At 38.9% G+C, this 23,567-nt stretch overlaps 1 protein-coding gene across 9 annotated transcripts in view; it reads left to right on the top strand.

The window, feature by feature from the left end:
• Nucleotides 1-387: 387 nt before the first annotated feature.
• Nucleotides 388-23,567, top strand: part of RGS7 (regulator of G protein signaling 7) — a 265,891-nt gene continuing 242,711 nt past the window's right edge. For 4 of the 9 annotated variants that reach the window (XM_076334189.1, XM_076334193.1, XM_076334192.1 and 1 more), the window contains exons 1-2: nucleotides 1,167-1,214; nucleotides 1,707-1,818. In XM_076334189.1, the coding sequence (XP_076190304.1) occupies nucleotides 1,207-1,214; nucleotides 1,707-1,818 (120 nt within the window). In that variant the 5' untranslated portion in view covers nucleotides 1,167-1,206. Of the gene's footprint in view, nucleotides 573-830; nucleotides 848-1,050; nucleotides 1,113-1,164; nucleotides 1,215-1,706; nucleotides 1,819-23,567 lie in introns of those variants that run through there. The other 5 variants (XM_076334190.1, XM_076334197.1, XM_076334191.1 and 2 more) reach the window with 5 other exon arrangements.

Raw genomic sequence — 23,567 nt, 5'->3', positions numbered from 1 at the left:
AAGGCAGGGGAGCAGGCAGATTCCCTGTTGCTGTCGGTAGAGGAGTAAGGCGGCAGCGACACACTTTCCCCACCGGTGTCTTTCACCACCAACCCCCCCGCCTTCCTTCCCTATCCCATTAGCCCACATTCTCTTCCTGCCCAGCCCTCCAGTGCTGCCTAATTTCATTTACAGGGGCTGCTGCCAGATCTGCTGGCAGCTGCAGTTTCTTGGCCGCTGTTTTCGGTCAGCGAGCCGAGAGCGCCGAGGAGGAGGAGGAGGGCTGCTGTGTGGCGGAGCGGCAGCAACGGCAGCAGCAGCAGCACCTTTGACGTGCCCGTCCCCCACGTGACGGCCGCTCCATTGCGGGGAGGGAGCTGAGCTGCCGCCGCTCCGGCAGAGCAGCGGAGAGCCGCAGCCTCGGCGGCGGCGGCACCAGCAGCAGCGCCTCCGCCCGCAGTGCGTGTGTGTGTGATGAGCGATCACCGCGTCCCTCCGCCCGCTGCCGGCTGACACCGACCGCGCGGGGCGCGCCAGGAGCAGCAGGAGGAGGCGAGGAGCCGCGGCCACCGCGCAGTGACCTTGGCCCAGAGGTAAACGAGCCGGGCGGGGAGCCGCGCTCCGCGCCCCTCCGCGCCCCCGCCCCCTGCCGCCCTGGGGGGAGGCCGGGGCGCCGCCGTCAGCCGCCCCGGGCGGCGCCGCCGCCGCCGCCGCCGCTGTCCGCGGTGCTGAAACGGCGGGCGCCGCGCCGGGCTCCGCGGCTGCCTGCCGGGCGAGCCGGTTCTCCTGGCCATTTGCCGCCGAGAGGCGCGCACCCATGGACGGGCACTGCGGTGGCAGGGCAGGGCGAGCCGGCGCCGTGGGCGAGGTGCAGTGAAGCTCGCACGCGAGAGGTCTGGGGGGTAGGGGAGGGCTTTGGAGGCAAGTGTTTGGAGTAGAGCTCAGCCCTCCGGGCTCTCCGCAACCGCCGGTGTGGTCTCTAGATGGAGCACGTTCTTACACCTGCGTGCAAAGCCGGAGCTACGGCATGATCTGAGCTCTTGCTTAGTGCAGCTCCCGTGTGACCGGGGAGAGGGCGGGGAGGAGACGGGGCTGGCGGCGGAGCCGGTGTTTTGCAGTGAAGTACGATGGAAGTAGGTGAAAGCAACCGGAAAGGTTTTCTGGCTTATTTCTTCCTTTCCCCCCTGTCACCTGCATCCCTCCCCCGGCATATGTGTAAGAGCACACATGTGCTGGTGAGTCAACGAGAAGTTTAAAGCGTCTGGTTTGCTTTTTGTGCGTTTGAGGGTTGTGAAAGTTGCTGTGGCCAGAGCCGTGAGGAGAGGGCACTACTGAATACACGGTCGTGGGCCGAGTCAGTCTTCCCAAAACTGTGGTCTGGAAGGTGCGGAGTATCCCTTGGTGAAGCCTGTGCAGGGGAGGGAGGAGTGCTTTGTGAGGAGGTGTCTGCATGATATGGTGGTTAGCGGTATGTCGGGGAGCTATTCAGAGTGACAATTCATTAACGTCTAAATTAGATTAACATATTACATTTATTATTTACAGGCAAAAGAGAGTAATGACAGTGAATGGTGAATTAGCAGCTTTGCTCCAATGTAAATATCTGTTGGAGTAAGAGCATACATTGATTCTGATAACATGTTGGTAGAAAGTCAGGTCCGTTAATCATCAGGGAAGGAAGGAGACCTGAGGTGATGTCTTACTGAAACCACTTTTGCCTTTTACAGCCCAACGTTCAAAAGCGGATCAAATCTGTGGGACATGGCACAAGGAAATAATTATGGGCAAAGCAGCAACGGGGTGGCTGATGAATCCCCAAACATGCTGGTGTACAGAAAGGTAAGCCTTTGTGTTTTTCAAGAGCTGAGGAAGGGACTTCAGGAAACGGTGAAGTCCTGGACTCTTGCCTAGCAAGTGAGGCCATTATTTTTGCTGTTTCTCTCCAATTTAATGAATAGATGCTGCTGCTGTGCTTTGTGTTGAATGGAGCAGTCTGATTTCAGAACACGATCACCTGCCACTAATTTGGAATGTTTTGTGTCTGTTGACATTTGTGCTGCCTAATGCAGTTTAAATGGCATGTGCAAAGTAGATCTATATCCCAGGTACTACTACTGACTCCTGTTTTGAGAAATCACTGGATCTGTTGTTTTAAATGGTAAAATACGCACACGTGTCAACTTTGCATCATGTTCAGAAACAGTTGGTTTTCAATTTGAAATAGTCGATGTATTTCATTCACTTTCTGCATTGATACATATGATATGTGATGGTGGTGATGTGCCAGAGACTGGAACATGTTTTGAGTTCAAGTGTTCCCTTGTAAAATCTATTTGTAAAATGAATTCATGTATTTTAAAGCTAAATATTAACTGTATAATACAATATTTTGTATTTCTGTCTCTGGGCAAAGATTTTCAGAGTGCAGGGATGTCAGAACCAGTAACTTATTTCATATGAGGGGAAAAACTGATTAAAGATACTACTTATCTGCAATCACCACAACTTAAAAAAACCAAATGCATACACTCCAGGGATTGTCTCTGGGAAGGATTTCTAATGTAGTTATTCTAATAGCATCAATATACACATTTCCAGACATTGATCTCCAGTAGTGGGGCTTATTTAGCCACTGTGCTTTCATTTAAGTGACAGTAAATGCTTGGGGATTTTGAGATGTGTTTATACGCATTTATTTTTTTTTATAAAGCTTTAATTACATTTATCAAAAAAGAATAACAAAATAAATTCTAACAATAATGGAGGAAAAAACCTTTGCTGTCACAAACTGAAATACATAATTATGCAACTACTTGTTTATTCCTACAACACAGTGCTTTCTAACTTGTGTGTGGTTGTTTTTATCAGGTGGAAAAAAATCAATATTTTTACTTTTTTGGAGGCATTGACTTTTCTTTTTGCAAGTTAACTGTAATAGAAAGCATCTGATATATACTCAGGTTAGTCTTTGATGTGAACTGAGGTATCATCAGTAACTGTGGTAAGTGTTCTTTTCCTAGAAATTAAAAAATAGTCTCAAATTGAAGTCTGATGCGTGCTTTTATCGCTTCCTATTTTCAGATATGTTGCTGATTTCAGTTAGTTGGTCATATTTGCTATTTTGAAAAATTAGACTCTTTTCACATAAATGAATGAATTTATGAACTTACCCTTAGTTATCCATCTATGTTAGAATGCTCATCTAGAAAAATACGGGGTTACTTTGCCATTAACACCACAAGTGTGTTTCAAAATGCAATTGTATGCATGAGTTTATATGTGAAAATATGCTGCGTATACTAAAAGCAATATACCAAAGCTTATATTGTTCTTTATAGGTTTTTGATCTTTATAAACAGAATCTTTCCACATTTGTGAGGTACTTCCATGCTGAGAAAGAAGTCTTTTCTCAGCTTATTTAGTACACGGAGGGGGAACACAGAGAAACTGTTTCTTTTCTTCCGTGGTGACTTTGTCTGAGGAACTGGTCAAGCTTGTGACCCAGCATATGTAGTGTGACCTCATGTCAAAATTTAACATTGCCCTGAGCAGCCTCCAGATTGAAATGGAACTGCTGAGGCAAGTGACGAGAATCCTGGTGATGCAGGGGAAATTTGAAAATGGGGAGCGGGGATAGGACACAAAACCTCAGGTGTATGCTCAGCAAATCAAAGCATCAAACACTTTCCAGTTCTCTGTAAATCGGCAGTAAAGGGATGATATCAGTTCGTGTCTTCCAGCGTAGCAGTGGTCCTTCCCTTGTTGTCGCTAAAGTGCAAGCAGTGCACTGAGTATTAAACTTCCAAAGAATGCTGACCTTCTACAGCATTAGCTGCCATATTTATTTTTGTACATGTGAACTTATTTTTGTAGCGTGCCGAATCAAAAGATCATTTAAGATTGTGCACACTGGTGTTAGAGTACAGAGAGAAAACTTTGGCAGTATTCAAGGAATAGGCAACAAAATGATAGATAACTTTTAAAAAAGTCACCTGCCTTTTTCTGCAGTATGATATTGCTGTAATCAAATGTGTTATAAATTCTATGTCTAGAACATAAGAGGAGGATAGTTAGGTGGAAATCATTTCACTTCAGAATATATCATCTCTGAATATAATTCTTTAATAGCAACAACTAAATCACAGGATTCCTTATAATACATTTGAAAACACAATACTTCTCTGTCTGTCATTGTGTTGGAAATGAAAGCACTGTGCAGAGTGAACAAAGAACTAGATCTGCCAGCTTCATTAAGGACTCTCTCTTTTTTGGCCAACTGGAAAAGTATTAATAGTTGTTAGAAAAAAAAATGTAAATGTGCTATTGGCTGGCTTCAGAAGAAAACTGAATTTGAAGTCTTATATTTTGAATAACGTTGCTGAAATCCACAAATATGGAAATGCTTTCTTCCAGTAGTTTATACAACATCAACACATGGAATAGCACTCATTTTGTGATATGTGTACATGCAAGGAACAGATGGGACATCTCCTACTACTTGTGTTAATGAAGAACTAAAATTTGGCCATGCTGAGTGAACACCATTACTTTGGCTATAGAACACAATTTTGTAATCTGGTAATCCTCCTAGTCTGTCTAACTTTCAGACACAATCTGAACTAAGTATGTTCTAAACTACATGGAGTTACAGCCCTGGGTTTCCTGAATCCTGATTCTGTCAGGAGCATTTTATAGAAAATTCTATACAGAATGAAGTTCTGGTGTTTACAGATTCAGTATTTAGGCCTTGAATTGTTATAGAATCGTTATTGCACTTTACTTAAAGTGCAAACTCCTGACAAGAAAGGCTGTTTTTCTACTTTTTAAAAATTTATTTGGTTTGTGATTAGTTACTTATTTGAAAGGTTGAAGACAGACAGATTATCAAATTGTAATATAGAGTGTAGATAGCCTGTTATTCCCATAGTAGCTTGTATTCATAGACAAAAAAGAGTTTCATTGCATTTTGCTTTCAGATATGAATTTTTTTTTTTTAAAAACAGCATAGGATAATTAAATATTCAACGCATACATAACTTAGAATTACTTATTTGAATCTGTGATGGAAAAGACAGCAGCACAGATAAATAGTTCCTTATATCATTTTTACACTGCCTTTTAAGATGCTTGTGTCAGTATTTTTATGCCTTGGGGAATACTTTTTATTTTAATAGAATATCAGCTGCGTTATTCTTTTTGGCTATCAGCCTAATTATAAAGTAATGACATGTGACACATCGTTGGTACTGACATACCTTAGAAAAAGTCCTGAATTTTTCTGCTAGTAGCCTGAGGCAAACATGAAAAATGTAAAACCCCTGCTTTTACTTCCTCTCCAGCAGAGTTCATTCTAGTCAGCAACTGAAAGAGATAAGATGCTAGAATCCATAGTATTTTAACATCACAAGTTGCTCATACAGAAATCTTGGATTTCAGCAATGCTAACTTACTGCTGCAAGCTAGGTCTTAAAGAAGAAACTTGAGATGTAATATAAGGCCCACATTGTGCAGCTTTTCTGAGTTTCAGAGCCTGACCTGCCTTTTTTTTTTTTTTATCTCATGCATGGCAGAAATAATTAAAAGAATAAGAGTTGTTTTTGGGGAACTTCCATTTTAGACCTACTGCTGGTCCCGCTAAACCTTTGTTTATCTTTCTGGTCCGTGCTTTGCTTACTTTTTTAGTCAAACATATACTGCAAGGATTAGGAGTTCTAATTTGTAAGTTTAATCGTTATTGTATTGCTGTCTGAACTAGCTTCATTTGAGAGATGATAGCTTTATTTTGTAGCAATAAGATTAGCCTTGTCCGAATAGTAATATTCTTGTGACTGAGACTTTGATTCTCTACTTTCCTCACTGCTCCGAATGTTAAAATAGCTTTTGCCAAAGCTGATTAGAATTACTAACAGTTGGGGCTTTCAATGCTGTAACGAAGATAATGAGGTGTTTGTTCTGTTGTTGTGACAATTGTTGAAGGTTGTATATGCCAGTACTCATGTATAGCAAGGGCTGAATTTGTAATCTCAAGCTACTTCTTAGTTCACCGTGATCTGATATTCTTCATAGAAACTATGCCTCCAAAGCGTGATACTTAGCAAATATTTCTGTAAAGGAGCAATAGCCATGCAGTGGCAACATTTGAGGAAATAGTGACCACCATCTAATAACCATTCTCCTCTCCTCTGCTTGTACCAGAGATGACTTCCAGTGTTGTGTGCAGATAATACTGTGTTCTCATGTGGCTTTTAGCAACTGCTCCCTTAAAAAAGGTTGTTGGAAGAAAATGATATCACAGATAACTGTATTCCTTAGAGCCTGCGAGACTAAGGAAGGGCGTGGTAGGTGGGATTTGTCTGAGTGCTGTCACTCACTTTGATAAGGGAAGAATTAGTCTGATACTATGCATTTCTGAATATGCCATCACAACCTATGGAGGCATCTTGCTCCCAGTGTAAACTACTGAGTTTGTTACTACATTGCAAATGCCAGGGTACTCAAAGGTACTAGAGATAAGTGGTTTTTTGTGGGTTTTGTTGTTTGTTTGTTTTTTTTAATTGAATTACAGTATACCTCTACATTATGCAGTTTCTTCTTCTGAGAAGAAGAGTGGTACTGTTGTGAGTCTTGGATGCTGGTCTTGGTTTTATTCCAACACTCATCATTATAGAATTGACAGCGAAAGGTCCACATTTGTGGACCTCAGGAATTCCAGCTGTAGGAACAACAGAATTTACCTGCCTATCCATTATGAATGTTACGAGGATGATGATGTAGTTCCAGAGTAGTTAGTTGATAGTGAAGTAAACTATTACACAGGTAATATTTAGAGAGCAGGAACTTAATACGGAAGGACAGAAGTGTTGCTAGATGCTGTGGAGTGCCTTTCATGTGGTGAGACTGCATGTTTCCCTGTATGCTGTCACCCTCATGTTTTGTATCTACCCCCTGTGTAGTGATTCACTTTGATGCTGTATCCTCTCCTGGAATGGTTATTGTTAGCCCTAGGTGTAGCATGTACATTTTGGCATCATTTGTGATAAGAGCAGTATAAAGGATTCGATTGTCTTCACAACTATACAGAACCACTGAAAATGCCAAGGAAACCTGATTAAAAATGCCTATCTGAGTCTGCAGGTGGCTAGATCTGCGAGAGGGGCACCTGCTCTGTATATTTGCTTTGGTGATTCCTGTTGGTATTTTCCATCCTTTCTGTTCTCCTCTTCCTTCCATTAGGTGTAGAAATGTGTCAAATGATATTGCAGTGAGAGGTTTACTGCTGCTTACTGTTCTGAGCTTGATGTGCTCACATCACTGGCGTTACTGTCAAATGCAAAAACCCCACAGAATTCTGTGCTACCATGTTACTTCCTTTCTCCATCCCACATGTGCCATCTGAAAACTGTATGTGCCTGTTTTGGTTGTGCATTGTCATTTTTGGTTTCTCCGCTTCTTTCCTTTGGAGCAGTCTACATTTGTAGCTATGGAAACAATGGTGCTATTGATAGTGACGTGCAATACGGAGTCAGAAATTGTTTGTTTTGAAGTTTTGAGTTTTGTTTTCTTTTACTTCAGACTTAAAATATTCTTTGTGGACTGCAGGAATTTTTATAGTAACCTCTATCATATGATAACATCTGACAGATTCCCACCAAAGCTGATATGAACTATAATGAGGCCACATTAAAATACTTGCATGTAAATACAACTTGTTAAAATGTGGCTATTTTCCCAATTCAGGAATCACAAACCAATTGAAGCATAGTTGTAATTTTTAGTATAGGAAGCACTACACCAGCTTCTCCAAATCAGTCTGTAAAAGCTGATAAAAGAGAAGAAATTGGGCTTATGAAGTCCATTTACAGATCTAAATCCCAGGTCAAGCCTAGAAAGAACAGAATAAAGTCACCAGCAGAATATGTTTGTTTCTTTACATGCTATAAAACTTTTCAGACAAAGTGTTGGGGAAAGGTAAAGACTGCAGATATATAATAATATAGAGTGTGAACAACAGCTGGTTTTCAAGTATATCTCTGAGGCATGACAGTGATATGTCAGAGCAGTGGAAAACCTAAAAATCCTTTTTTTGGTAAAATAGAGCAAACTGTTTTCTACAGAAGAGGGAGCTATTAGGGCTGAGCTTGCAAAATACTAACGGGAATGGCTTCTATTATTCCTTTTTTTTTTTTTTTTTTTTAATGGAAACAGATTGCAGTAGTAGGGGGAAGAAGTTGGAAATGTAGGATGGTACCTTTTGTTGACTTTGGTCAAGGCAAGAAAAGCCTGGATTTTAATAGTGGTAATATGAACCTTACAAAAATGAATAAGGGAAGAAAACTTTGAGGGTGGGATTAGTAGTAGGAGGAGATTGACCACTTTAGGAAAACATCTTCAAATGAAACTTTGAGATGATGGTGCAGTAAAGAAAAAGTACATGTACAATTTTCCATGGCGAAGGGATCAGATGACAAATTTGATTTTTGGTCTTGATTGCCACCAGTTATAAAAAAAAGTTGGAGACTAAAAGGTTGAGCTAGTTATTAAAGTACATGTTGGTTATAAGATTAACTGGAATAGATATAGTGGGAATGAGGTTGGCTGGGAAGCCACAGGGGACGTTAGTCCTTGGAACGGAACTGTCTGAGAAGCAGAGTTGAGAACTGTAGCTTCATCTGGAGAGTGAGAAGTGCCGGGGGTTAGTGCAGGAGAGCAGGCTGGCCAAGAAATAGAGCTGTAGGAACAGATATAGGAACATCTCATAAAGCCGTTGTAACTGTCAGTGAAGCTTTTACTAGGTAACATACAGAGTTCTTAACTGACAGGGATGGGAGCTTGGCATTTGGACTATTTAACCTCCCAAAATTTGGGGCCTGTTATGTGCTCATGTGTGTGTATATGTTTGAAAGCTTCCTTTGTCAGATGCTGCTATGGATCTCAATTAGTCTGTAACGCTCTGTGTATCTCTGTGAGAAGACAGCTTTATGGCCTGAGATTCAGAGAAGTTGCTTTGTCTGTGAAGGTGATCAGGGCATCAAAAGCCAGAGATATCACTCTTGCTTTTTCTTACTGTTGTTACCTGCTCTTCCTTCAAATATACTTCTGGCTAAAAGTTTATTGCTGATGAATAGGAACTGGAGAGGTGACACCGTAATGTATGTTTTATCCATATTTTTCCAATGAAGATGCCTATTTTTCAAGATTTTTATAATTGTGCTATTTCTACTCAATTGAGGACATCTTTGATAGCCATTAAATGAAATTTGAAGTGTATTAGATCCACAGTGTCATTCAAATGAGAAATCCTTTTGGGGAAGTCTCTTAAGAATTTATCATGTTATATTCATATGAAAGATGTGCAGGTTTAATTCTGAAAAACCTTAAGAAGAGCCGAATAGACCCCAAGGACCATCCAGATAGAAATTTATCCATCACAGTGAAATCATCATTCTCCTGGCATTCTTGTACAGTTTTTACCAAAACCGGGTAAAATGGGAATTTTGAAGCTGTATTAACTCTTATGCATCGTTTCTGCTGGAGGTGTGTTTGCTTTCTTCTTCCTTTGACCTGGGCTGAATCCTGTTGGACTAACATAGTGTGACGTTCTAGGGAAGAAGAATTGTGCCACAGAGGAAGAGATAGCAAACACAGAGGATCTCTTCACAACACAGTTCAGATGTACAACGGTTATCCAGCTGAAAGTGAAAATTGCTCCCTATAACACCAAAGGATTTTTTTTTTCTTTCCGTTCCAGTTATTCTTGATGACGTAGATGACTGTGTAATGTGAATGTACATGTATGTACACGCATATGCATTTATAGTGTTTCAGTAGTCTGATCTAACAAACGGATTGGCAGTTATAAATATCCTCTCACCAGTGCAGAGTCTTGCTGCCGTGGGACAAGCAGTGGCAGTGGGGTGGGTCTGCTTTCGTGACACAGTCTGCGGGGTCAGGACTGGCATGTCGCTTTTGTGTCTGTTATGCTTTTGTGACCGTTCTTCGTTGTTGATTAAATAGCAATCCACAGTAAAAAAAAGAAAATACACATGCAGCCCCCATGGAATTTATTTTGGAAGGAATATTATGCCATCCAGGTCCACTTTTATTGTAATCTGATTATTGATTCATAATTGATCATAATTGAATAAACATGAACAAAAGGTTGTATTAGAGGGCATTTAAATATATAATAGTTTTTGACAATATCTCATGTATATGGTGTAACACTATTGTACTTTTGTCTTCCACGTTGTAAAATGAATTGCACTGAAGTATTTCGAATAGCTGTTATTTAAAAGCACCCTAAATTCTGGTGGAAAACCACAGTTTTTCTGATCTACTTTTATATCAGGATGAATAAGCAGTTTACTGAATGCCTTTTGAAAGAAAAACATATTAGTGCTTCTTAACACCTACACTTCTCTGAACTACAGACTGTAAGAGGTATTAATCTTCTGTGAGCTAGATTCTGCCTTCAGATATAGATTCACGGCATCTCTTGATATCAGCAGGAGCCATACAATTGTATTTGATATAGAATCAATGTCAACAAGAAGAATGACAAAGCTTAATAATAAGCCCTCAAAATTACATGAACTTGAGGCAGGTATTTTACGATAAGAATTCTCTTTACGTTGTGCACTTTTGTCTGTATGGAGGAGAAAATATAGAACATTTCATGGCTGTACCACAAAATCCCTGATGTTGGCACGTTTAGTGCTGCAGGCATGTAAGTGTGATGTGATTCTGAAGAATAAGTTCAAAATTATAAAACAGGATGGCTTCTTAGTAGCAAATGGAAAACTTAGTGTATGAATAATGCTATCATCAGGGCTATACTAAGATTTCTGTATGTCTTAAGTAGTTTATTTCAGCTGTGTGATCTGAAAAATAGGTGGTCTGCAGTATAGTTAAACTCAGTGAAATTCTGTGAAGATTGACTGTTTACTTTGTACAGAGTTCCTTAAATTTATCAAAGTACTGCATTAGATGGTAAAGTACTACGGTCACAGGAATGCAGTTTTAGACAATTAGAATACTATAAACAACAAGAGTTCTAGCCAGCTGCTCACAGTATTACTAGCTTTCAAATGTCTCAGTTTTTTTAAGTTACTAAGCAACGACAAATCTCATTCAAGTCACTAGGAGCTAAAGGTTTTTAGTACCTTTTCATAAATCATGTCTCTTACTCTGTGGAATCATCACACTACCTGAATGAAATATTTAGATTCTGGCTCCTGTGGTCTGGAGGGAACACCAGTGTCCATCAGAGTAGAAGAGCCATACTAATGCCCAGTAAAGATAATGCATTGGTTTGGTTTCCAAGAGAGAGGAGAAATACCTTTGGCTTGTTTAAAACAGGGATAAATGATATAGTGCTTTATCTGTGCTCATTTCTTAACCTGTAGTACAAGAATAGTATCTCTACTATAGGAAAATCTTTTCAAAGTTTAAGCAACTGTTCTGTTCTACAGACAGATGTGACCAGAAGCACTTAGGTTCATTTATAGTGGAAAAAAAGTAGTTCTGATCTTGCTTTCTCTTTATCATCAACTCCCCTTCTGTAGCATTACTTTTGGATGTTGAAGTTCATGTTCAGCTGTTTCCTAAACACACTGTCCTGTTCTTATATTGAAGTAGTGTTTGTATCTCGTTTTGAGGTACATTCAGAAGAAGTGTGTGGACATGTTCTATTTATATAGTTGTGTTTGTATTTATCTGTGTTGATGCATCTGTAGCTGTCATGCCATTAACCTTTTACAGAAACTTTGGTACATAGTTGGTCAGGCAGGCCATAGCCAATGCTGTCGTCTCTGGGATTCTTTTGGTTTGCATTTTTTTCTGTCTAGAAACTGAGGGCTAACTTTGATTCCAGGACACTGGACCTGACAATCCTTTCTAGTTCCGTATTCCAACGTTTAGGAGGTCTCACTTTAAACTATGGAAAATAAGACATGTTGTACAGGTGTAAACGTGTAACCGTGGATTGCTTCTGAAGGTTCTACCTTTCCTTCCAACTCACTGATGTCTGTTATCTAAATGAAGACAAATACAGATGCTGAGATGTCAGTTTATGTTGTCTGGAAGGGTGTTAGCACAGGACTTTAACTTGCCATGCTTTTTTTTTTTTTTTTTTTTAATGTATTGAAGAACTATACTTCTTTCTTCCCCTTTAAACAGAAATTCTACCCTTTGTGTCCTGTGAAGTAGTTTCTTTAAGTAGATCATTTTATGGGGCTTATTCTTCATCACTCTGGGCAATATTAAAGGACATGGAGTAGGTTCAAGAAGAAAACGCTGCATGTGAGGCACTAAAAGAAAAATATTTAGCATCACATCATTCTGTCACTTGCAATATGTTTTTCTTCATGTGAGCCGTACCACCAATTGCTCTGTCTGGCGAATACGGCAAGATAAGCAGGGTTGACCGAGACCACCAGGATCGTGCAGGTGCTTCTGGAAATGGTGCCAGAGATTCACTAGGTGGTGCTCTTCCCCCTGGGTAGTGCACAAACATCCACAGGGATGCTGAGAGGGTTTCCCTGGAGGAGGGAATAAATGCTGGTCTCATAAACAGTGTCTTCCATGCTAGGTGTTGATGTTGGTGTCCTGGTCAAATTGTTGATCAAGTCTTTTGATGGTGGTTTTAATTCATTGATGCTCGTTCTGCACCGTTCAACACCCATCTGCAGGTGGGAAGCCTCTACTGTCATCATGTGTTGATTAGCCAGCCTAAACACTGCTGTTTGTTGCCTGCACTCGTGTTACACAAAGGAGGCTGCTGGGCTTTGCATTCTGTTGGCAAACTGAAAAGATAATTTCTATGCATAAAATTTACAATCTAAGTATAAAACAAGAGGTGGCAAAGTGATTTGGGGAGACTAGTCAGAAGAGGCTGAGACTAGGTAATTTCCATTTTTTCCCTCAATGCATGGAATGGTTTTTGCATCACCTTCAGAGTAGTATTTGAGGATCACCAAAGTGGAAGTGAAGCTTGCTACAAATTCACAATCGTTCACACGATTTGGTCCAAATGTCATTGTTTTTGTTCTTTGTTATCTTGACAGGCCTTAGCAAAAGGAAATATGTTTCTGTATGTTCTCACTTTTCTCCCTTATCCCACCTTTTTGACCTTTTCATGTAATCCATATAGACAGGGTAAATGGATTTTAGCTGAGTAGTCCACAGTTGACATGAATATATTAGCATCAATTTAAGTTTTAGCCATATTGTTGGTTACCTTTAAATATTTTTCTCATATTCTTTTTGCAAGCTATCTTGAATAGTACTTACAAGATGGACTGCTTACATGCTTATGTATTAGCCAGTTAGACTTCAGAGTATTACTAGAAATGTTGAGTGTGCTGTGTTATTGCATTGTTAGCAATACTTTCTTGAACATTTGAAGCATGTAGTAGATGCAGTTGAGGGGGAAAATGCCCCCTCCATTTATTTATTTATTTATTTATTAGCTAAGCTAAGTTCTTTCCTATTTACCTTGTAGAAGTAGAGGTGAAATTTTACTTCATTTATGTGGCCCTAAGTGCAGAGTAACTGCTGTTCTCTCTCGGGTTATTAAGGTTAATTCCTTGAAAAGTAGTACCATATGGTTCCTGTGTTGGTGAAATGCTACAGAAGTTCTTACGCAGTGGTGTCCTGCTGGTAGCGTGCTAGAGGTGTGAATTCCAGCTTTTTTCCACTGAAGTAGGCTATATTGTAGAATGAATTAGATGAAACATTATGTTTTGTTTATATTTTCCATTTTGCCTTCAAAGCAAGGAAATGTAATGATGACTTTTGAATGAATTGCCCTTCTGCAAGCTAAATAAGTTTTCATAATTGACATATCAATTGTAACATTAACTATTAATGCAGTGAATGACTTCTGACAAGTGAGAATAAATGAGATAATAGTCATTAGCCAGCGTAACACCTTTTTCCAGAAGGAAGAGATGGATGGTGTCTTGAGGATATAATCTGCATTAGAACACAGTGGAAAAGCAGTGGCAGATAGCATGTTATACTGAAATGCAACAGTAGCCATACTTTTTGCTAATGCTAGGGTGATTTGTGATGAGTGGTCTGTTACATCACTCTTCTAATCTGTCAGATCTCAGCTGATTGCTTCCCTTTAAGACTGAATGTGGTCATGCAGAAGGAGACTCTGAGTGTGAGAGAAGGAAGGTCGAGTCTAGGTTGCGCTGCTGAATGGTTTTGAATAAATCACTCCATATCGAGCAAGCTGAAAGGTGTACAGGCACTTTGTGCTTAGCTCCTTAGGATGCAGATAAGTAAGAGGTAGGTATTATTTTAAATAATACATGAAACAGCATTTATCTTAGAAGTAAACAACCCGTCCCCACTTCTCTGAGTAGGAAGATTGGAACTGCAGAAACTCTTCATTTGTGCAGTACTGTAAAAACTGTAAATTCCTCATGGCTGGAGAATTCTTGTAATATTACCACAATGTGGTTTGCTTAAGAGCAAGGAGAGTATCTAAAATCAAGTATTGCATTTAGAAAATTGGGCAGTGGGAACATGGATATAAATCATAATTCTGCTGTCCTGTTTGACAAAATGGTAGTAATTTTGTGCCTCTCTTTCCCATTTGCAATTTGGAGATAATTCAGATGGATTATGAAGAGACACTGAGGATAAGATTAGTTATATTTTTGGGCAGTGTATAGTATAGTGATGGCAGTATTGCAATAACAAATATTGCCTTATTTTTCTGATACACCTTTTTTTCCAGATCTAAGCTTTGGCTTTCTGACTAACAGATTTTGTATCCCTTTTGAGTGAGGTTTCATCAGCCTGGAGAACTTGGTCTGACTCCCAGTGGACTGTTAAGTGGAGATACAGTGGCTAAATCCCCACATGGTGTGCTGATAGTATACTTTCTAGAGTCATTGCTTCTGTTTCTTTACCTGCTTCGAATTCTTCAGTGAGTGATGACAGAGGGAAAGGAGATGTACATGACCTACAGTACAGGCCCATCTGTGAAGACCAGATGGCATCTGTAACAATTTTTCCAATGATTTGGTTATTTTCCCTTCCATTTCCTGTAAATTGTCTAGGGGAAACTCATGTGCTGAAACAAGCAAGAATAATGGAAGTGCTGACCTTTATTGACGGAATGGCATTTTGTGCTTTCTAACCACTGCAGCCTAATCTCAATTCTGTAATGCCTATAAATGCTGTGTTTGAAATAATATGTAATTCTATGGAATCCAAACACGGGGTTTTTCCATGCCACTAAAAGAACAGAGGATATCTGTAACTAAAGCAGTATGTGGGAGCCATGTTTGTGAGATTTTGCTTTCCAGCAATTTAAAACTAGTCAGAACACTGAATAAGTATTGTGGCAAGTGTAACTAAAGGGACATTAATCCATGCTATATTTTCCCCAAGCTTTAATTTTTGTAACAGATACTGTAATTGTACCTCTCAGCAATATATCCTAACATTCACTATGCTGAAGCAGAAAATCCAGTCTTTCAATCTGCATTCATATGGATAGCATGAGTTTAATATGAATAGTGATGATTTGAATGAACCTATGCAGTATTCTTGTGAAACATGAATAGACCTGCAAAACCATTGGCTTATTTGTTTCTTTTGCTTGGCAATCATGTGTTGGTTGGTTTGGGTTTTTTTTTGCTAAGGCTGATATTATTGGCATCTGTGCCATCACCAGCAGGATGTAATTCCCCAAACTGTGTGTGTGCATGTGTACCCATGTTTGCAGCTGGTATTCTAGCTATGACTAAGTTTTCCCACTCAGTGTAAATAGTTCCTTGCTTTATCAGTGTGATCATCTCTTTTATTATTACTTCTTACATCCATACATAGAAGTGTTTTGCCTTTGAGCAAAGGGAGAGAATCATGTAGAGGAAAGGCTATGCTATTAAAAGTACGTGTTCTCTGTAGAACTGTGTCAGCAGGTTTGGGCATTTAATAACCATTATTACTTAGCTAGGTCATTTTTTCATGTAATATTTTGTTGAAGAGATTAAAGTATATTCAAATTTCTGACAAGTATTACTTCTGAACTAGCAACTCCCGTGTGTCCCCTCTTAAAACTGTACAGCATTTCTTTTTAGAAGTCTCTCTTCATTTACCTCTTCTACTAACAGAACTGTGCGCTCTGGAATGATTATCTTTGCTAATGATATAAAATGTTTTCCTCACTTTGGATTAGTGTTCTGTTTCTTTTCTACTTTTCATAAACTTTTATCAAGTAACATTAGAAGCACCATAATATGTCACTCCTAAAATCCATGATACTTAGCCAATTTATTTGTCAAAAACATCTTTACCTCTCAGAAGCTATGAGTTTTTTTGATTCTAAATGGCAACACTGGAGTCATAACACTAGAATCAATATCACTCTAAATTGTTTTGTTAGAATGTTGCTGTCTGCTAATGAGGTTGAGTCATGGTCCTAGACAGTGCATGATTTTAAGTCTGATGCTATGTTGGGTTTTGTGCTGTTTCTGGCTGTGTCCCAGAGAGGCATGTGACAAATTACAATTTGAGACTGACCAAGCTTTTCCTTCTGCAATCACAAAAACTTTTTATGAGCCATCATACATTTATTTTTGCATCTTCAGTTCAATTTTCACTGCTTCAGTTCAGTATGGAAATCTAATAAAAGCCTTTTATTAGCATAATTTTACTGCATTGACATTTTAGCCAAGTTCCCTGAGCAAGGAACCAAACTAAACACCCCATGCAGTTTATGTGGACTAAAGAAATGCACCTTATATGCAGAGCCAAGATTTTTTTCTTAGTCTAATTAAAGTATTAGCAAACTAATCAGAGTTGTTATTCATCCACTTAGAATACTCCACACAGATAGGCACTCACATCTATATGCCTAATTATCCAATTATTGCTAATTCCAAATATTAGTCTAGTTAAAACTGATATACCCAAGCTGTTTAGTATCTCTTTCTTTTTCTGGAGTTAGGCTCAACTTCTCTAGGCTCCTTAGGGTCCTAGGGTCAGTAGTGCAAAGTTATCTTCTGGAAGGATGGTAAAGGATTACATCTGCATCCTGACAGAAAGAGTATGATGTTGATACTGAGTATTCCTTCCTTGTATTTATTGTTTTGTGTTTGCTAACATAGTTGTCTTACTTGCTCTTTTTTCATTGCTCCCCAAATTCCATTTTATTTCCAAGTTTTACTATATATGGTATGTTTTACCCAGCTCCCATGGTTGCATTCCTTTACCAGGAATTTGACGATATATGATTTGTATTTTTAGCTCTGGAGCCCAGGTATCATCCTGTGCCAGTACTGTCAAAAGTCTCTACTATCATCTGCTGCTCGAACTTTTGGGGGCTTCTGTTACAGACCCCTATCTTTCTTCAACAGTCTTCAAGCTTCTTTAACCTACGTAATACTTTATTAAGACATCCTTGTCATCCCTTTGTATTAGGGTCATTGAATTGTTCACTGTACAAAAACAATGATCCATTAGAAAATCTGTGTATCTACAGGTACATAGAGATACAATGTTTTGGTAATTACTTGCTGTTAATTTTGCTGGTATGTTACCAAAATTACCTTATAACAGTTTTCACAGTAAAAGACAAATTAGTCTGGTTGTAGATATGAAGGACTTTATTTAAAGCTTCTGATTTTTGCCTTTTCTAAAGTAATGAGAGAGCCACAAGATTTGTCTTATAAATCTTACATAGTCTACAATCTGTGGACCACAACATACCGGTAAAACAGAGGTAAATATAACAGGTCAAATCTACTGAAGCAGAAATTTTGTCCATGGCCGTTATCCAAAAATAGTCACTTGCATAGACTGAGACTGTTGACGAGTGTAATCTAAGAGGTCCCATTAAAAATCATGACCTTTAGCAAGCAAGTATTACCCGTCTTCCACTCAAGTCTTGTAACTGATGCCTGACTTTGCAGCAGTTTGAACTTTGCAATCATCTTAAATGAATGCAGGCGAAAGACCTTATTAGATAAAAAGCAGAAGCAGAATGATTTTGGACATAATTTGAACATCCTCTTGGATTAATGACATTTACAGTATTAATCAGAGACCCTGAAAATCAGTTGTTGATGCCCAGAATAATTGAAGCAGCTGTCAGTGTTGATGCTCTTGAATTGTGATATACATGAAAGGCAGTTTATTTGCACATAACTTTTCCTGTGTTTCCAAGTGCAGTCGATCATCACTGACTATTTTTAAAAAAAGCTAAGAATTGCAATCCCATTGTGAGAGTGCAAAGATTTTTTTTTTTTTTTTTTATATTAATCAAGCATAGTGCTGTGAAAGCTACAACTCAGTAAATCAGCTAACAACTGCAAATGATCTTTATAGAAGCTCGGTTGGAACCAAATATCTTCTTAACCACTGCGACCAATGACTTCTGTTTGTTACTTTTAGGCAATAGAAATGGAAATTCTAAACAAGAAAAACTCCCTCAGCTTATTTTAATAATAATCTACAAGGGCCCTTTCCAGTTTTGGCTATCCATATTTTTTCATATCTTGAAGTGCTCACCAGACTTTAGTTCAGATGAACACAGTCTTTGATTGTCTGTGCTTCACTAAGAAGGCAAGAGAAAATGCTTTTTATCTCACAGCCTGACAAATTGATTTTTTTCTACAGAGTACTGTTAGATCTTATAGCTTAAAAGTGGTGTGGTAATGTCCCAGATCTATTTCTATTCACTGTTCCTCAAATGGAATTTGCAGTTTCTGAATTTTGTCTTTTTTGGAGTCTTTTTGAAAGGAAGGAGACTTTTTTTAATACACACAAAGGTAAGGAGAATGTTTGATATATTATTTCATGACTAACTTCAACCATACTTCCTCAAAGGAGATGTGTTTATTTTCTTTCACTTTTGAAGTACTTTGAATTCCAGTTTTAAAATTGAGTTGCAATATTACACAAAGTTTTGAAATGGTTTCTATTACTTTAGTGCATCTTTTTTTTTAATGTTTTTATTTTAGGGGAGCTATGTGGGTGATTGAAAACTAAGCTTGTACATCCTTGATTTTGCTTTGAAATACAGGCTCAAATGTGGTTCTCATCAGTGCAGGTGTCCTCAAAAAATGTTGTGAATTTTGCAAGCACTAACCTGGTGGATGAATTGATGGTTTTCCATGTGCAGGCCAGACCGTGTCAAACAGCATGAAAAAACATTATTTGGCAATATTATCATATTATTTTATTATGTTTTTGTGGTTTAACCCCAGTTGGCAACTAAGCACCACACAGCCACTCGCTCACACTCCACACCGCCGACCGATGCCCATCCAGTTCCTGAGCCGCAGTCACCGCCCCCCGGCCAACTCCCTCCAGTTGATGTACTGAGCATGACGTCACATGGTATGGAATGTCCCTTTGGCCAGTTTGGGTCAGCTGTCCTGGCTGTGCCCCCTCCCAGCTCCTTGTGCACCTCCTCGCTGGCAGAGCATAGGAAGCTGAAAAGTCCTTGACTTAGTATAAACACAGCTTAGCAACAACTAAAACATCGGTGTGTCATCAACATTATTCTCATCCTAAATCCAAACCACAGCACTGTACCAGCTATTAGGAAGAAAATTAACTCTATCCCAGCCAAAACCAGGACATATGTGAAATTATCTTGCTGGAGAAGAACATGTTTAAGGAAATAAATTACCTAAAGAGCTTTGGCTTTTGTTACACAGAATTGAGGGATCAAATATATGAACTGGTTGTTATTCTTATTTGCAGTTGCCATAAAGATCTTGACTGTTGATCTGTTTGGGAGGCTCTTAAGTTTCAAAATTATATTCTTTCTCATATGACTCTGTATAACCATTTGCAATCACCATTTCAATTCTTGGTCATCATAAGCCTTGAAATTTTGTAAATATTACCTGTACTTGTCGGAACAAGCATTCCTGTAATTCTGTAAGTGACTGATCACTGGAAATACACAGGCAGTGTATGCTTGAAAGAGGTCTACTATTCAAGAGTATCCCAGTTGCAGAATAAAGTCAAAAACTTAAATAGTGGCAGCTCAAAAGCACAAGATCCTGATACAGTGGTCAAGTCTTAAAACTGCTAGAAAATGTTTTGGCACTATACATATAGGGAGTATTCTGAACTACAATTAGTAGAAAATAAGAAAACATTTTTCTGGCTGCATAGCCATGACTATCTGAAGTTTGACAAATATGAATAACATTGTATAGGTCAGAGTAAGTTAGATGATCTTTAAAGGTCCCTTCCAACCTAAACTATTCTAGTATTCTATGAAGTCTTCTGAAGGTGTTTTGGTGGGGTTTTTGTTGTTGTTTTTTCTTTTAACAAGGCTGGTTCTCTAAGTCTTAGCAGGAGACAGACTTTAGAGTGTTGCAGAGCATTTATGATGCCAAAATGGTAAGGCAGATCCATTCATTAGTAGGACTACACGGTTACATATTCTTAGATCCTTCCTGTAGTTCAATGAAGGCAAACTGTATGTAATTTGCCTTTGATACAACAGCTAGCAGATGCAATTTATTGTGCTGCTGAGTTGACTTTTAGCATGATCTGGTTTTATACCTCCTCTTGCACTGCCGAATGTTAGGCTTAGGAGCAAAACACGCAGGGCAAGGTTTTCTAGTAAAGAATACAGGCCTTAAGTTGGTTGGCACAACAGCTAAGGGTGTGGATTTGGAGATTCATTAGTTTCCTTCTGAAATAATCTCAGCACTCAAGAAGGTGGTGAAACTGAGTGCACCAGAGCCAGATTTTTTGCTTTGGTCTAAGAAAATACAAAGCTGTTCATGACTTCTAGGGTGTTTGTTTTTTTTTGGGGGGGGGGAGGGGTGTGTGTGTGTTTGTTTCCCCCTGGAGGGTCCATCGTGCAACTGCCTAACTATAATAGAATCTCATCCTATTTTTTCCAGCTATTAATTGTCTGTGTTTTGTAAACTAGGTGATATAAATTTTACTCTGAATCAGTATTTTCAAATTGACTTTTTTAAAGGAATTTTAATAAAATTGTGCTTTGTTTATTGGATATAAAACCAATTTTGTTGATAGTGATTTTCATTAATGCTGCTTTGCATATAGCCACAGTTGTCATTTGATGACTTTCTTGCAGGTGTACTCATTGACATTAAATTAGCGGTTGATACCATTCTAATTTGTCAGTATACCGATCTTAGGTTGTGTAGTATTTATATTTAACTACCTGTTTTACCACTGATAAGTATCTATTGGCTTGCCTGCTTACCTGCACTTTACTGTATTGATCTCTCTTCTTGTCGTGCATCTTGTACTCTTATATTTGAGTCAATTTATTCCAAGGACACAGAGTACATTTCAAGTCATTTAAACACACAGCAGGAAGATTATCCAGGTGATAGTTTTATCATTGATTTTTATAAAAGTCTGTGAGGTACGCGATTAAAATCTAGCTGCAGATAAAAAGATGCTTTTGAAGAGATGAGCTTTATATTTAGAGGGACAATAAATAGTTTTTATCTTCTGTTTCTGAAAACATCTCTGGGTAGTTTTTTGGGTGTGGTTTTTTTTAAGAATCAAATGGTTCTGGGAATTCTTTTGGGGTACTCTTTTGGGGATATGGGAGAATGGCTAAGTTTTCTAGGTTTGTGGGCTTTTACTATGTAGTCTATTTTGTGGCATGTCAAAAAGAGGTCAAAACCCAGGCCCTTCTGAAATTAGAGGTTTCTCTTTATGGTGCTTTACCTTTACATTCAAATTTCAGAAGGCTTATGTGGAAGCTACCCTTAGCCTTTGATTTACTGTATAGTAGCTCTCATGTAGTTTCAGTGTTGTGCAACTCCATCTGTAGCATTCTCTCACTCATAACATTGTTTGTTCAAAAGCTTGTTTTTCTGTTTCGTGGTAACTTGTCAAACTGATTTACGCTTTGTTCAGTCATCCAGACAACATTCAACATGGCAAAGCTGAATGATTTCCTCAAAAGCAGCTGAAAATTAATGGAAATGGAGAGCTTTTAGTATCTATGTGAGGTAGGGGGTACACTGCTGGAGGACTGGTGGTATCGTTTTGCAAACTTGGAAATAGTTCTTCAGCAAACCTGTCTGCATTGCACCAGGAGGCAAGAGGAGGATAAAATGCTTTTTAATTAGACAATTTAATTTGCAGGCCCAGAGAACTTACAACTCCAATTTTTGTGATGCTACTGAAAAAGTTTTGTTAGTAAAAGCTACTGGTAGGTTTTGGGGAAGTGACTACATTTTTGTCTTCTAATCACCCTCCTGTGAAATGTAAGGCCTGTAAGACCTCTGGTGTTTTGGGGCGTCTTATCATCCAAAGCATAATGCTTTTGTTGTTGCCTTATCCTTCTTCCCTGTGCTTCATTTTCCTGCTTTTTTTCATCTTGTTCTCTCTTGCCATGTTCCAAATAGGTAAGCTCTGTTCGGTAAAGAAGCCTTACATCTGTATTTCTCAGTATGTGAGTGGGGTTCTTCTAAATCAACTGGTAAATAATAATGTACTCTAAAACTCTTGGAAATAGCTTTTCATCAGGAGTGTATGGTCTCCTTGCGTGCATATGCAGAACTGGGAAACAGATCACCTTCTTAAAACATGAAAGTGGCTGCAGCCACAAAGTGACTTGATAGGAATGCCATGAGATGATAGGATGTACAGGTGGTTGATTGCAACCATATCAGTTGAAATGTGCCATTTGACACCAATTCACTAATACGGAGGTGGAAGATGTTAAAAAATTCCATAGTCCTCTCCACCTGTTTGCTTTTGTTGTTGAAATCTGTTTGGAGACATACTTTGAAGAGGAGAAACAAAAGGAGATGCACTAGAAATAAGAAAATATTAAACTGGAAAGGTCCTCTTGTCTTGAGATGAGAGCCCAGATTTATATTTAAAATACCAGAATTACTGTTTGTGTAGAAAAAGCCAATGTAACTTTTTCAGTACAGCTTTATGAAATAGAAGACCTACCCTTTCTGGATAAAGGAAAGGGCTGTGGCTTGCAGTAGTGTTCATGTTGGTGCTCCATGATACCATCTTTCCAATAGGTTGAGAATTACTCTTACTGATGTTCACTGGGATGTTCAGTGCCATGATTCTGAAAAGCAATAAAACAACTAGATAAACAAGCAAAACTTCACTGAATGTCTTAGTCTTGCTTAATGGGTCTTAAGAGTTCCAAAACATTTTATGACAAGATTGATGTTTGCTATTTTCTACAAATGACAGACTTTGCATTTCCGCACTTCTGCTTGTGATCATAGGATCATGAAAATACCATTTGAAAGAAAAACCCTCTGGAGAACACCTAGTCCAGTCGCCAGCTCAAAATGACCGTTGCCAACACTAAATCAGGTCAGCTGCATTTACCACCAGTTCTTCCACATTTGTGAGCAGCAAGGGAGAATCACAGAGGAGTTAAGAACTGGAGAAATAGAAAAGCAAGAGAGGTGGTGTGAACAGATTTGTATGAGGTTTCTTCGTTGAAATGTTTGGGTTGATAGCACTGACTTTTGTTTAAAATCGGAGATCTTTTTAATATGAGGAGTTTTAGAATTGCTGTTCTTCACAACGTTTCAACTTTTATATGCTTCAGCAGATGACATTTGTTTATTCAA

This window comes from Aptenodytes patagonicus, chromosome 3 (assembly GCF_965638725.1).
Source record: "Aptenodytes patagonicus chromosome 3, bAptPat1.pri.cur, whole genome shotgun sequence".
In the NCBI taxonomy this organism is placed as follows: domain Eukaryota; kingdom Metazoa; phylum Chordata; class Aves; order Sphenisciformes; family Spheniscidae; genus Aptenodytes; species Aptenodytes patagonicus.
Note: the sequence above shows the minus strand (reverse complement) of the source record. Positions and strands in the feature narration are given on the sequence as shown.